Genomic DNA, 12,586 nt, shown 5'->3' with positions numbered 1-12,586 from the left:
TCTTTATGCCCTTTGCTTCTATGCTTTTTTTTACAACCCCGTGATTAACCGGTTCCGGTACGATTTAACTTGCCATGTATTTGCCATTACTGTAAGCCTCTGCAGTTTACCTTTATCCCCGCTACCGAGTACCGTAGCGTAATTTATGTTATTTAATGTTCTACAAACCCGCCCTCCCCTCTTTAACTGTACGGCAATAAGCACGCGGCACTAACACAGCTACACTCGTATGCTTTCCTACAGCTACATCTGCAAAGTGGGCGGTGCTTGTGAAGCACATTGGTGGGGAGCAACAGCGAATGGTGAATAGCTTTCCCTCCCCTACCATAGCTGAAGGGGCGCTTTTGCTTTAATCAGCGGCTTTGTGAACTTATCTTTTAAACCTATTACTTAGAAAGCCACCTCATAAATTTTGTAATATTAATTTCTTTGTAAAAATTCAATTACTAAAAACATTCAAAGTGAACGTACCATTTAATCTTGTCTCGTGATTATTCATGTTACTTTATTAGCGATCGCTGCTTAGCATTCCCCCGTTCAAATTGTAAAAACAAAACGCAATGCAAAACTAAAATAATTTTAAAGTCCCTCTTGCAAGACATTGTTCCGACCTAAAGATGAATAACATTCAACAGCATCTCTTATCCCCCAAAAGATAAACATTTCCTTTCAGACACGCACACGACTTGTCCCATATTGCAACAAAAAGAAAAGAACCCGAACGGCATCCACACATCGTTCACGGTACCGGTCTCTAAAACATCGTCGACAGCTGGTGTCAGGAGACGCTGTCCTTGTCGCGCGGAAACTGCGGCATTGGCAGATCTTTGGCGAAGCACTTGCAATTGCACGACGTCACCGGACACTCGGTGTTCTGGTTGAACCACTCCGTCAAATGCTCGGTGTGACCACCGTGGCGGCAGGTTTGGCACCAGCTGAACCACTTCGAGAACGGTTTCGACTGCCACCCGATCTGGCCGTGGATGGCTTGGCTTTGCGATATCGCCCCCATCGTCGTGCCCATGTGCAGCAGGCAGAGTGCGCAACGGGGCAACGGTTTCCTGCAGTGTGGGCAGGAGGACAGCTTATGCATGGTGGTTGCGTTCCCGCGCAGACGCGCATCTTCCTGCAGTGCCATCGAGACGTTTTTGCCGCAAAAATTGCACAACAAAAACACCGACCGGGAGCTGCGCGGTGGCGACCGAATGCTGCCCAGCGTTATGTCCAGCTGGGATCGTTGCTCCCACAAGCCCCACACGTCCAGCATGTCCCGATACGTCGCAATCCAGTACTGCACGCGATAGTTGGCGAGCAGCTCCGAGGTGAGAAAGCGGGCCGCAATTAGCGCGACCGTTTGAACGTCTTCCGTCCGATCTAGGTGACTCTGCAGCAAGCTAATGCCGTCGTTTGTGGCACCCGTGAGCAGCAGCCCGTTTAGATCGCCCATTTCGATGCAGTTCGCCACCATGCCCTTGGTGTATTCGGCCAGCTTCACGTCCGACAGAAAGTTGCAAGCGAACGCCATCCGATCGCTCAGCGAAATTTGCGTCTCATTCGTGACCGTTTCGAAGCCGTCCTTTTCGTACGCCAAAAACGAAAACATGCATCGCAAATACGGATCGTCGATCTGCGTGCGTGCCGCTCCGCACTGCTTGCGCCACAGCTCGGACCGCTCGGCGGAGAAGCCGGACAGTGCGATCGCAGCCACACGCAACAGCGAGCTCGGATCGGACGCTTGATCCGCTCCGCGGCCCAAAATGTCGATCGCTAACCGTACGCGAAAGTGAAAGCACGCCAGAAGGGCCGCCCGCGTGTACTCGCGCTTGGCGCACAGCTCGTCCAGGAACGCACCGAACGAGGCTTCTTTCTCACGCTCGAACGTCCAGCCGCAAAGCAGCTGGGCCATGTCACGCTGCTCGCTACGGTACACCACCAACCCGCTGCACATGCTGAAATCGACCCATTTCGTGTTGACCGGTTCGGACTGCGACATCGGCGGTCCGTCCAGCGCATTATTCACGCCCAGTATCTCTTTCAGCCCCTGCTTGTTATCTTCCTTCACCATGTGGCCCAACATGCGCCAAACCGCCTGCAGTCCGTCGTTCTTTTCCACCAAATCACCATTGCGCTGCAGGTCCGCCATCAGGCCGTAGTTCTTCAGCGCCCGATGCTGCATGGTTTCGGCAATGTCTTCCTCGCTGCTGTCAATGTTCCACTGGTTGAGCGAATCGGTTGGCGTCGAGGAACGGGTCGGCGTAGCGAACTGGCGCAGATCGTTCCCGTTGTTACCGAACAGATTGTTGTTGTTGTCCCACGATACGGCCACTCGCTGCGGAATGCGGTAATCGCAAATGTTGCCCACGCTCGACAGTGCCAGCATCCGCTCGAGATCGTACGGATGCCAGGAAAGGTACGCCATCGAGGGCACACGGCTCGTCATCAGCGTGGTGGCCGTTGTTTGGAAGGGAGAAACGAACCGTTTCACTGAGTGCGGTTCGCCACCGTCCATCTCCGAGCCGGGCCAGTGCAAATCGATCAAATTTATCAACGGCGAATCGCGCTGAAGCGTCGACAGCACGGAGGAACGCGTTGGGCACCAGGACAGTTGGCTGATGCTCTTTTGCATCTGTATCTGGCTGATTGGCTTCTCTAACGAACGTAAGTCCCAAAGGTTTATTATGTTTTCGACGTAGCTTGCCAGGTAGCGACCGTTCGGAGCGACGCAAACTCCGTTTACCGTCCGTGTGTTTGCTACCGTCGTGATGACTGGGTTCTCTGTGAAAGGTATTTAATGTGAAAGGTAATTTTTGGTACATTTGCGTACTACTCATGCTTCGTTATTGCTTTCCCACTTACGTCTCAAATCCATCATTTTGATGTACTTGTGGCTCATGCCTGCTATCAGCACCTGGGGGAATGTTTTGTCCCAGCACACAGAATGTGCCGTTTCCGACAATCCAATCATGCTTACAATTGCTGTAAGGAAATTGAAGCATACAATGAACTAACGATCAGATTCTGCTCCTTTACCCCTCCGACTTACACGATTGATTCGGAACACCGCGTTCCGTGTCCCAGATTGTGATGCAGTTGTCGGACCGATTCCGGTCGTGTCCCATCGCCAGGAAGTTCGGTTCCAGCTCGCTCCAGGCGATACACGTGCATGCTCGGGATATTCTTGGGGCTGTAAGCATAGAAATATTTACGTGTCAGAACCGCCAGTTACCGGGCAAGCTGCAGAAGAGACACTTACTGAATTCGACATTGTTTTCGGCGACAAAGTTACATAACGCGACCTTTCCGTTCGGCAGTCCGGCTGCAAAGTTGATTTCGCCTCCACCATGGTACGAGGGTGCTACGGTCCGTACAAACTGATAACGCGACTCGGAAGCTATCAGCGTGGCAGTGGTTGATTTGGAAATGTCCAAATTTATGTCTGGAAAAAATGGTGAGGGAAGGACAAACGAGTTAGTAAACAACCGTTCTGCGGAACTCCAATGCAACACACGTTACTTACTCGACTTTTCCACATTATCAATCAGATCGTTCTTCACCTGGTACAAATTGATTTCGGAACTTGCCGCGGTCAAAAATCGATCCGAATACTTCGGGAACCAGTGCAGCTCCACGACGGTTTGCGACATTTTGATGCGTATCTTCTACCGCATTTACACCACACTGCAGATCGGCACTTAGCTGTGAAGAAAATGCACAATATTCTGTACAGAAAGTTATCAAACTTTATCGCTGATTCGTCCGAAAGTGTTGCGTTGTTTTGGTTATTTTGTTTGTGTCCGCTCTTTCCGACGAATCCCGCAAATTTTTTGACAGCTCAACAAAGGGGCGTCCACTTGGTCATACTGCTTGTCATTCCAAATGTTTCTCAATTTCAGACAGAGTGGCCAGATTATTTTTGCGGTTTTCGGTAGGCGCATCAAAATTTTATCGGTAGTTTTCGGTAGGAGTTTAAGATTTTTTCGGTAGTTTTCGGCAGGCTTTGAAGTATTGAGCGGGAGGGGGGGTTGTCGGAGATGGAAGCTAATCTGTCCCATGAAGAGCAGCCCGAGAAAATAACATCTTTCATTTATTTAAAGGAGATAGTTTAGATTTGGTTCATATCGCTCACATGAGGCTTTTCTGAAGTTTCGATCTGAAAATTGTACTAGGGAATTTAACCCAACTGTAGCGACCTTGCCCGCTACGATCCGTTTTCGATAAGGCTACGTGTAGCTGCGGCTAAAGGGGCGGCCGTGAGAATAAATATTGCGGATAGTTGCGAGAGGCGAACCGAAAACCGAGAGAGCGAGCGATCGGACGAAGCGGTACGATGATCGAGCGGTTTTGCGGCGCGATGGCGAAAAAAGACGCGGCACTTTGGTAACGGTTAACAGGATGTTTGGTGGTGGTTTTGGCTCGTGCAATAAAGTTTTAGTTGGTTTGGCGTAATATCAAATAAAAATAATTTATTTATTTTTAAAAAGAAAGTAGTTAGTCGTTTCACAACAAATGATTGGGACGCTCGAACGCGACATCGAACATGAAAAATATATGGGATTTTACATGTTCGATGTGATAACCCACAAATTGAACATGTGAAGTCCTATACATTTTTCATGTTCGATGTCGTGTTCTATTGCTGCTAGAGCGCCGGGTTACATTATCTGTCAAATTGCATATTTTATATAAAATTTATATAAAATTTTATCAGCGCGTTCGACTTCATGAGGTACAGACACGGACCTTAGCTGTCTCTGTTGAACTTCTGGTTCTGGTTGCTAGTGATTTCCATATAGAGTTTTATTCATTAAGTGATTTGGGGAATGGTTATATGACTTTTTGGTTTGTATTACGAAAAAATCTGTAATTTTTGGTAGGATAAATGAAAAATCGGAAGCTTTAGGGGGCTCATCTGTGAGTCGGTAGGCATATCAAAAATCGGTAGGAATACAGATAAATCGGTATTTCTGGTCACTCTGATTTCAGGAACGAAGCGCGGCTTGCTTGAAAATACAACACTAGCACACATTTTCTTGGCCGTGACTGACCGCGTCTTCTGAAAAGAATCAAAACATCCACGACGAGCGAAAAACCGACGAGCCACGCGTAAACTACACAAAAAAGCGTAAACTAACACCCCGCAGGCCAAAAACCGGGTTTCGTGAGCTCACCAACGCTCCAAATCGGTGTGAATTTCCCTCGCTTTTGACGTTTCGAGCGAGGGTCCCGCAGGCCAAAAACCGTCGTCAACGCTCCAAATCGGTGCGAATTTCCCTCGCTGGCGACGTTTTTTGTAAGTACTTGTGACGGTTATTGACGTTTCGAGCAAGTGTTTGCGAGGGGTGGCCGGGGGTTGCCCTGCGGTGGACTGTTGGATCGGCGACACGGCACTAGCCATTTGCAGAAGCAATTGTTTGTTTGTCCCTGCTAGTACCATCGCGCATCCGACAGATTTCGGTGCCAATCGTGGCATTTTGGCCATTGACGAAAAGAAAGTTCAGTGACGCGTTGGCGACGAGATGCAGGGCCTTTAATAGTGGTTGGCATTTTCCGTCGTATTTTCCGTTCACCGCCTTTGCCACGACCACGGTCGCCAGCCTATCTGTTGCACAAAGCACAGAAGATCAAGTGTGCTGTACAAGTGGTGGTCAGTTAGTCTATTTTTGGCGGAGTTTTCAATGGCTAGGGTAGAGCAGAAGAGACGAGCAACAAGATAAACGGTCCGAACATTTCATGGATAAATTTAGCTTCTACGATACGGCTGAATGCGTCCAACGGCGTGCTAGAATCGTTGCTCGTGTCTTGTCCTTGTACACTCACAAATCTTACTCACGCACGCACGTTTGGAATCTTCTTTGCATCGTTACAGAGAGCGTGGCACACCGGAGCGGCGGTGGATTGTGGTTGGCGAATCAGCAGCGGGGTCAAGCATTTGCTCCTACCGGCCCACTTTCCCCACCCAACAAGCAGCACCACGATGGGGGTCATTTTGTCCAGATTTCGGGTACGTATTTCTTTCGCCCGCTAATAAGCTTTAATAGCACGAGAAAACGGCAAAAGCTACCGATGGATGTACGTGGAAACTGATGACGCACGGCTTGCACGGTCGCTATCAATAAAAGAGGAGAAGGCCTGTGATAAGAAACGTTCGCACGCTGCCTGGTAGCTAATCGGATTTAGCGATTAAGATGCATTTGCCCGGAATCGATGGGTTCGAGCGAAAGGTCGACCATGACGGGGCAGGAAAGGTTTATTAATGCAGCCTACTCTGATCATTGTTTTCACTTTTACTTGCTCGAGATGCTGCCACCGGACGCTAAGATGCACCCAAGATTGCAGTTCCGGACCAACGTTTGAGTTTGTTTTCATCAGTTATGTAAAGTTAAAGGTCGCTGCTGTTTAGCTAATCATATTCCGATGATAAAGCGAATCTTTTTTACATAAGAAAAAAAAACACCAACTATACGGTGCGTTAATTAATTTGCAGCCATACCACACTGAAATGCCCTTCTGTCGCAGCTGCCTTTCCAAAGTTTCGATCCAAACCCATGCAGACGGTCAAAAAGCAAAAGTGTTCAGTATCGTGAACGTAAATACGGTACAAAGACTGCGAGGTGCGTTGCATGCTTAGGGCGGTTATAAATATTCAATTAGGCCTAGCACGGCTGTATTCACGCGATAAAAAGCAACCAAAACAGTTGAGGCGATAATACGAAGTAAAAGGGGAAGCAAAATGCAGCAAGATTTAGGCTGCCATATTTCACGCCAGTCCCAATGGACGCACACTAATGACCGTCCAGCAGCGCCGGCCGTTTATCTCCGCGTTCATCGAAGCATGGTGCCGCCTTTAAAACAAACCTCTCAAAAATCGTGTGGTTTAATAACTTTTCTTTTCTCTAAATTTTCTTCTGATTCATTTTATTGCGTCGTATATAGAAAGAGAAAAGCACTTTCCAGAAATTGGAAGAATTGGAGGAAAAAATCAAGAGTCTCGAAGCGTACACAATCAGCACCCAGGATCGGCGGAAACGCTTCGTTGGCCGATTTTTAGTCACATCGATCGTGCTGTACATCGTCGGGTCGTTGATATTTTACTTCGTCTTCTTCCCGCCAACGTGGAATGAACGGATCGTCTATTCCGTCCCACTACTCATCTGTCCTATACTGTGAGTAGAAGCTTCTACTTTAGCTATGGAGATTGACGCCTATATCTAATGTATCTCTTTCCTCTCCCACAGCATCTTCGTCCTAAAACGGGTACTAGCATGGCATTACGAACGCAAGTTACGCTTAAACTCGAACAAGCTGAAGGATCTTCGGGCGGACAAAAAGAAGATCCTAGAGAACGTGATGGAAAAGGAGACGTACAAGGTGGCGGTTGAGATTTTGGACAAATTCGGCGAAAAATCGCATCGCATTCAAACGCAAGCATTCGCCGCTTCGCTGACACCTCAGCGCGGCCCTAAGCCGATGCCCGTGGGACAGCCTGCGGCGGCACCACGAATGCCGACCCCGGCCATGCCCCAAAGGCAAATATCTCCTCCCTCGGTAGCGGTTCGACCGGCAACACCGATGACACCGCAGATGCGCCCCAGCGGTCCAATGCATCACACACCGCAAACGGCACCCGGCATGATGATAAGGGCCCCACCTATGTATGGTGCGCGTGGCAGTATGCCGTACCGAAGGACGCCGTTCCCCATCATCAACCAGAACGAGAAGGGCGTGCTGGAGAAGATGGTGGACTATTTGGTGGGCGATGGACCGACGAATCGGTTTGCCATGATTTGCAGCGAATGTTGCATGCACAACGGTTCGTTTCTTTTTTCCTCCTTTTCACGGTAAACCGCAGACCTAATGAACCCTTTCTCTTTCTCGCACTCCCCTCCAAATAGGCATGGTTTTGAAGGAAGAGTATGAGTACACTGCTTTCCGGTGTGCTTTTTGCAATGCATTGAATCCGGCGAAAAAGCAGCGTCCCGTCGCTCCCCGGCTCCCATACGAACAGGAGCAGCTTGACAGACTTTCGCAAAAGCCTGACACAAGCTCTGAATCGGAAGCGGAAGAAGGGGATGATCGCTCCTCCGGTTCGTCGCAATCGGGCGAACCACGAAGCCCGGGTGTCGGTGAGGAAGAGCCATGTAAGTAAAGTGCATTCAGTACCCTTTTATTGAATGTGTTGTTGAATTTCTTCCCCCACATTCCTTCTTTCAGTTGAACCAGAAGAGCAAGTAAAGCAAGAAGAAATGCGAAACCTAGCAACTAGTGAAACGGAAAGCTCAGCCGATGCCGGTGAAGCAAGCGGCGAAAAGCTGCTCCCAACGGATGGAGAGCCAGCGGAGAGCAGTACACCCGACAGCACCGAAGTGCCAAGCAGACCGGAAACCGTCGGGTCGAAAAAAGTGGACTGAATTTATTATTTTACTCTGAACATATTGTTGGTTTTTGTGTTGTTGCCACGTAAGGAGGAGATGACGTGTTTTGCCCTGTTAAACTTTTTATCTAACTCTTTTTTCTAAATATCGACTGCCGCTATGCACACAGACACAAACACACCCCTGAACGCCTCGAAAAAGGATCCCTAGTACAGTGGACAACGATTGCACGCTGCAGTCCGCTGACAAAGTCACTTTTCCCCCATCTTGTTCTCATTAGTGTTCACAGTTCTGTAAATTTGTGCATTTAGGGAAAGGCCACACACCACCAAGCACGGAATAGCTTCACTAGTCAATCTACACTCACACATTTAATATCTTAGGTAACCAATTTTTCTTTCTAGCATTTGCTCCTTGTAAAAAAAAAAGAAACAAAAACAAAACGGTGATCATTCAAGAGTGAAAGTAGTTTGTTCTGTGAAACCATTTAAGTGAAACTCTTTGCCAACGCTATAGAACGTGCCTAACTAGTGAAGTGTGGGAGCTAGAGTAGCAAACAACTAATGTGAAATTAATCAATATTTACAGCATTTTTCTTTTCTGCGTTGAATTTGTTTCGGAAAGCGTACAAGCATACGATGGTCAGTGCACGTGGGGCGCGCACGTGGCTATGTTATAGGTAAAAGTGAGGAAATTGCTAGCTAAATCATAGGGAATGAAAAAGACTCGTTTGTTGATCTTGTACGCTCTTGTTGTAATTATAGTACTTATGTAAGGCCTTTGCAATAAAAAAGAATTAGAATTTGTCTAAAAATGTTGACGACCTTTTGGAACGTTTCACGAAAAAGAGAGAACACGAGTAGAACACGCTGAAGAGGTATTATTTACAATTTATTCTACAACCGATCACATTATGTGAACTTGCTTTAAGCTTGCTTTATGTTATGTTGCTAATGTGTAAAACAAGTCCCCGCGTTATCAATCCGAGCAGAAGCATCAACGTGAAGCTAGAGGCGTTCGCGGTTTGTCCGTTTCTCCCCAACAAAGGTTGAAATAGTGCCACATCTTCCATCGTAGAGCTCCAACCAATTATCTGCAATGAAGGACGACATACGTTAATGGCTAATTAGAGGAGGAAATGCACTGTCGTATCTTGCCTGCTCATCGCGATTCTGTGCTTCCAACCATGCTTCCAGTGGACGGAAGAACTCCAACAATGGATCGACGGACAGCCGCGACGATTTCCCACGTGTTAGCAGTTTTATCAGTTGAGCCGATGATAGGGACGCACCTTGTTGCATAACATCGCTATTGAAATGGCACAACGGGAAATTTATTAGGCTTCTACTTCAAAATGAATGTAAAAGGCTCACCTTAAAATTCGACCTGCTTCACGTGATCGATAGATATCGCACGTGTGAAGCGGCCCGAAATGTTGTGCCGCTTGGCAAAGCTCGGAGTAAATCTGAAACTGCAGCACGGTCGCCACGAAATACTTGATGTAGTCCTGATCAGATATCACGTGATACTTTGCCCCAGCATCAAAGTGTTCGAATCCTCGTCCCGTTGGGGGTATTACTCCCTGGTAGCGCAACCGTAGCTCCCACCAGCGTGCATTCATACCGACCGGGCCCTTTTCGAACACGTACCAACGCCACTGTGCAGAGGAAGATAAGTATATTAGCTCTGTACATTCAGCGATTAACTGCTCTCTTCATTTGTACCTTTTCCAGTGCCAAACTGAACGCCATAAATGGCAGCTTATCCAGCGCCAGGTTCAACAGATACTCGATATTAACCATACTGTTCCCGTTCGCCACGGTGACCGGGCTGTTAAGCAGCCCGATCTTCTGCAAATGCGCCGGCCCGCCGACACTCAGCGTAATCGCATTGGCCAGCGCTTCGTGAAACGCAGGATTCGGCCCCTCCCGGTACAGGTACGGTTGGCCGGCGTACTGCATGTAGTACTGAATGTGCGTCATCTCATGGTGAGCTCCGATGAAATCGTCCAACGACACCTGCGTGCACTGTTTGATGCGAAAGTCCACCTTGTTGCAGAAATCCCAGGCCGAAGCACTGCACTGCCCGCTACCGTCATTCGGTTTCTGCAGCACGGAATTGCGCCAAAACTCCGGCGCCATCGGTGACAGCCCGATGGAGGTAAAGAACTCTTCCGCCGTTTGGAATATTTTCATCGGCGTGTAGCCCTGGCGCACCATCTCGCCCGACACGTCCGGTGTTTCGGGCGGTCCCGGCTTGATGATGTCCATGATGTGGCGCCAATTTTGACCCCACATGTTGCCGAGCAGATGGGCGGGCAGTGGACCGTCCCGTCGGATCACGTGCTCCCCGTACTGACGGATCAGCCCCTTGCGGACGAACGTGAACAGCTGCTTGTACAGTGGCTGCAGCTGTCCCCAGAGATCATTGACGGTGAAGAAAAAGTCCCCATCCTCGTACACCGAGCGCATCTGCTCTCCCGCATCGTGGAATCCGTGCTGCTCGGCTGCCTGGTTCGCGAGGTTAAGGTACCGCATGAAGGTGTTCCTAACGGGCGGTCCCGTCTTCTCACGCCACGCCACCCAGTAGTATCGTAGCTCCGGCTCCGAACGACTCGTCTCCATAATGCGCGTCAAATCGGAGTTAATCTTCAGATCGCAATACCCCGTGTACGCCGACACATAGTTCGAGCTCGGATAGCCCACACCGCCACCCGCCGAAGAAAACGTTCCCAGATCGGTTGCTTCCGATCCAACGCGCCGAAACGGACACACTTTCGCTCCGTTGTAGTTATCCTTCAGCAGCATCAACACGTGCTGCAGCTCAGCGTACTTGGTATCGCCCAGACCGCATCTGCCCTGCTGCACGATCCGACCAAGCTGCCTCCGAATGCTGGTGTCGATTATGCGCGACGAATCGAAGGATACGGCCCTCCGCCAGCTAATGCACTCGAGCTTTGAGGCCAAATTTTGCTGCTCGCGCATACGGCGCTTGTTGTACTCGGTAGCGTTGGTGGAAAAGCGCCATTCCGCATTCGCCACCCGGTTGCACATTTCCGCCGCCTCGCGATCATATTCACGCAAAAACTGGATCGCCTCGGACAGATTATCATTGCTCGTCTGCGAAACGGAAAAGGGTTACACGGGATCATTAACTTCATTCTTTTGAAATGGCCATTTACTTCGATCACTTGCACACACACACACACCTCTGTATAACGAAGATCACTGATTTGACCACTCACGAGCACTACGAGCAGAGTGCAGCAGAACCAAACGTGCTCCATGATTCTTTCGGAACGATCGATATACACGCATCACTAACCAACTACCCGCGACATAGAAAGCCCAACACACACCCAATAACCAGTGCACCAGATGCTTATATTTGTTTTCAATTTATTTCAGTTGCACCACTCCTGAAGAACGTCAGCCCTCACACACTACCGTGGTCGTTCGAATCCGTTGCCATACTGGTGGCCACAGAATCGCGTCGTCAAGCGGTAAGTCACTAAGCTTCACCTAGTAGAGGTGAGTCTCTCACTCCCTCGTGATTACCCCCGCGTCACAATACGCCACCTCTAACGATCATTCCACGCCACCACCGCAGTATGGGTTTCCTCTTCCTGAATCGAAACCGGCGGGGACGCAGAGGTGAAAACTTCTTACCAAGAGGGGCACATTTGATTGCGACGTAGATGATTGTTTCCAAAGTTACACACCGTGACCGGTACCGTAAGGGCGCGCGGGCGAAGAAAGATCGCGCATAGAAGAGGGTTTGAAGGAAAAAAAATGCCAGCTGATGCGTACGCGATCTTTCTATGACAATCTGGGGTAGGGTTGTTTGAAACTGTTTTTCCATCCCAAACAAGGGAACAAGGGAAAAAACTCATCTCTTTCTAGGTGGAAAAACGCTATGGTTTTGGGAGGATTAATCATTCCAGGAGTTGTTTGAAAATTCCTTACTTTTGGTGCAATTTTCAGGGTGACGAAGACTCATCTTAGTCTATTATTTAAATGCCACCAACACTGGGAAAGAATTTGGTAGATCAGTGTGTTTGGTTAGCAATAACTGTGCCCTTTCCCGCTGAAACGTTCAAAGCCCAAGTCGTCAAGCGCAACAAGCTTTTCGCGTGGTTCCACACCAGAAAACCGCAATCGTGGCCTAGAGTAAACGGTACCGGCAGTTGGTAGTTTTGCTTGCGGAAAGGCAGC

At 48.9% G+C, this 12,586-nt stretch overlaps 3 protein-coding genes across 5 annotated transcripts; 1 reads left to right on the top strand and 2 right to left on the bottom strand.

Moving 5' to 3' along the window:
* Positions 1-468: 468 nt before the first annotated feature.
* LOC1277964 (GATOR2 complex protein MIOS) lies at positions 469-3,869 on the bottom strand. Its single transcript, XM_317482.5, has 5 exons — positions 3,518-3,869; positions 3,254-3,436; positions 3,044-3,184; positions 2,857-2,976; positions 469-2,775 (listed from the first exon to the last, which is right to left on the bottom strand). Exons 1-5 carry the CDS (start codon positions 3,642-3,644, stop codon positions 779-781), a joined length of 2,568 nt encoding a protein of 855 aa, XP_317482.5. The 5' UTR covers positions 3,645-3,869; the 3' UTR covers positions 469-778.
* A 1,150-nt stretch (positions 3,870-5,019) lies between these two features.
* LOC1277965 (endoplasmic reticulum junction formation protein lunapark-B) lies at positions 5,020-9,186 on the top strand. 3 transcript variants are annotated; one of them, XM_061662766.1, is made up of 6 exons: positions 5,020-5,290; positions 5,867-6,001; positions 6,934-7,163; positions 7,236-7,810; positions 7,893-8,138; positions 8,212-9,186. In XM_061662766.1, the coding sequence occupies exons 2-6, from the start codon at positions 5,975-5,977 to the stop codon at positions 8,406-8,408; spliced, it is 1,275 nt and encodes a 424-aa protein (XP_061518750.1). In that variant the 5' UTR covers positions 5,020-5,290; positions 5,867-5,974; the 3' UTR covers positions 8,409-9,186. The 3 variants fall into 3 exon arrangements, with proteins under 3 accessions (XP_061518750.1, XP_317483.3, XP_061518751.1); XM_317483.3 differs by having other exon boundaries at positions 5,047-5,644; XM_061662767.1 differs by lacking the exon at positions 5,020-5,290 and adding an exon at positions 5,315-5,717.
* Positions 8,779-12,309, bottom strand: LOC1277966 (angiotensin-converting enzyme). Its single transcript, XM_061662757.1, has 5 exons — positions 11,581-12,309; positions 10,097-11,491; positions 9,746-10,029; positions 9,530-9,680; positions 8,779-9,465 (listed from the first exon to the last, which is right to left on the bottom strand). The coding sequence occupies exons 1-5, from the start codon at positions 11,656-11,658 to the stop codon at positions 9,310-9,312; spliced, it is 2,064 nt and encodes a 687-aa protein (XP_061518741.1). The 5' UTR covers positions 11,659-12,309; the 3' UTR covers positions 8,779-9,309.
* Positions 12,310-12,586: the final 277 nt, after the last annotated feature.

The sequence above is a fragment of the Anopheles gambiae genome, chromosome 3, assembly GCF_943734735.2.
Source record: "Anopheles gambiae chromosome 3, idAnoGambNW_F1_1, whole genome shotgun sequence".
Classification (NCBI taxonomy): Eukaryota; Metazoa; Arthropoda; class Insecta; order Diptera; family Culicidae; genus Anopheles; species Anopheles gambiae.
Note: the sequence above shows the minus strand (reverse complement) of the source record. Positions and strands in the feature narration are given on the sequence as shown.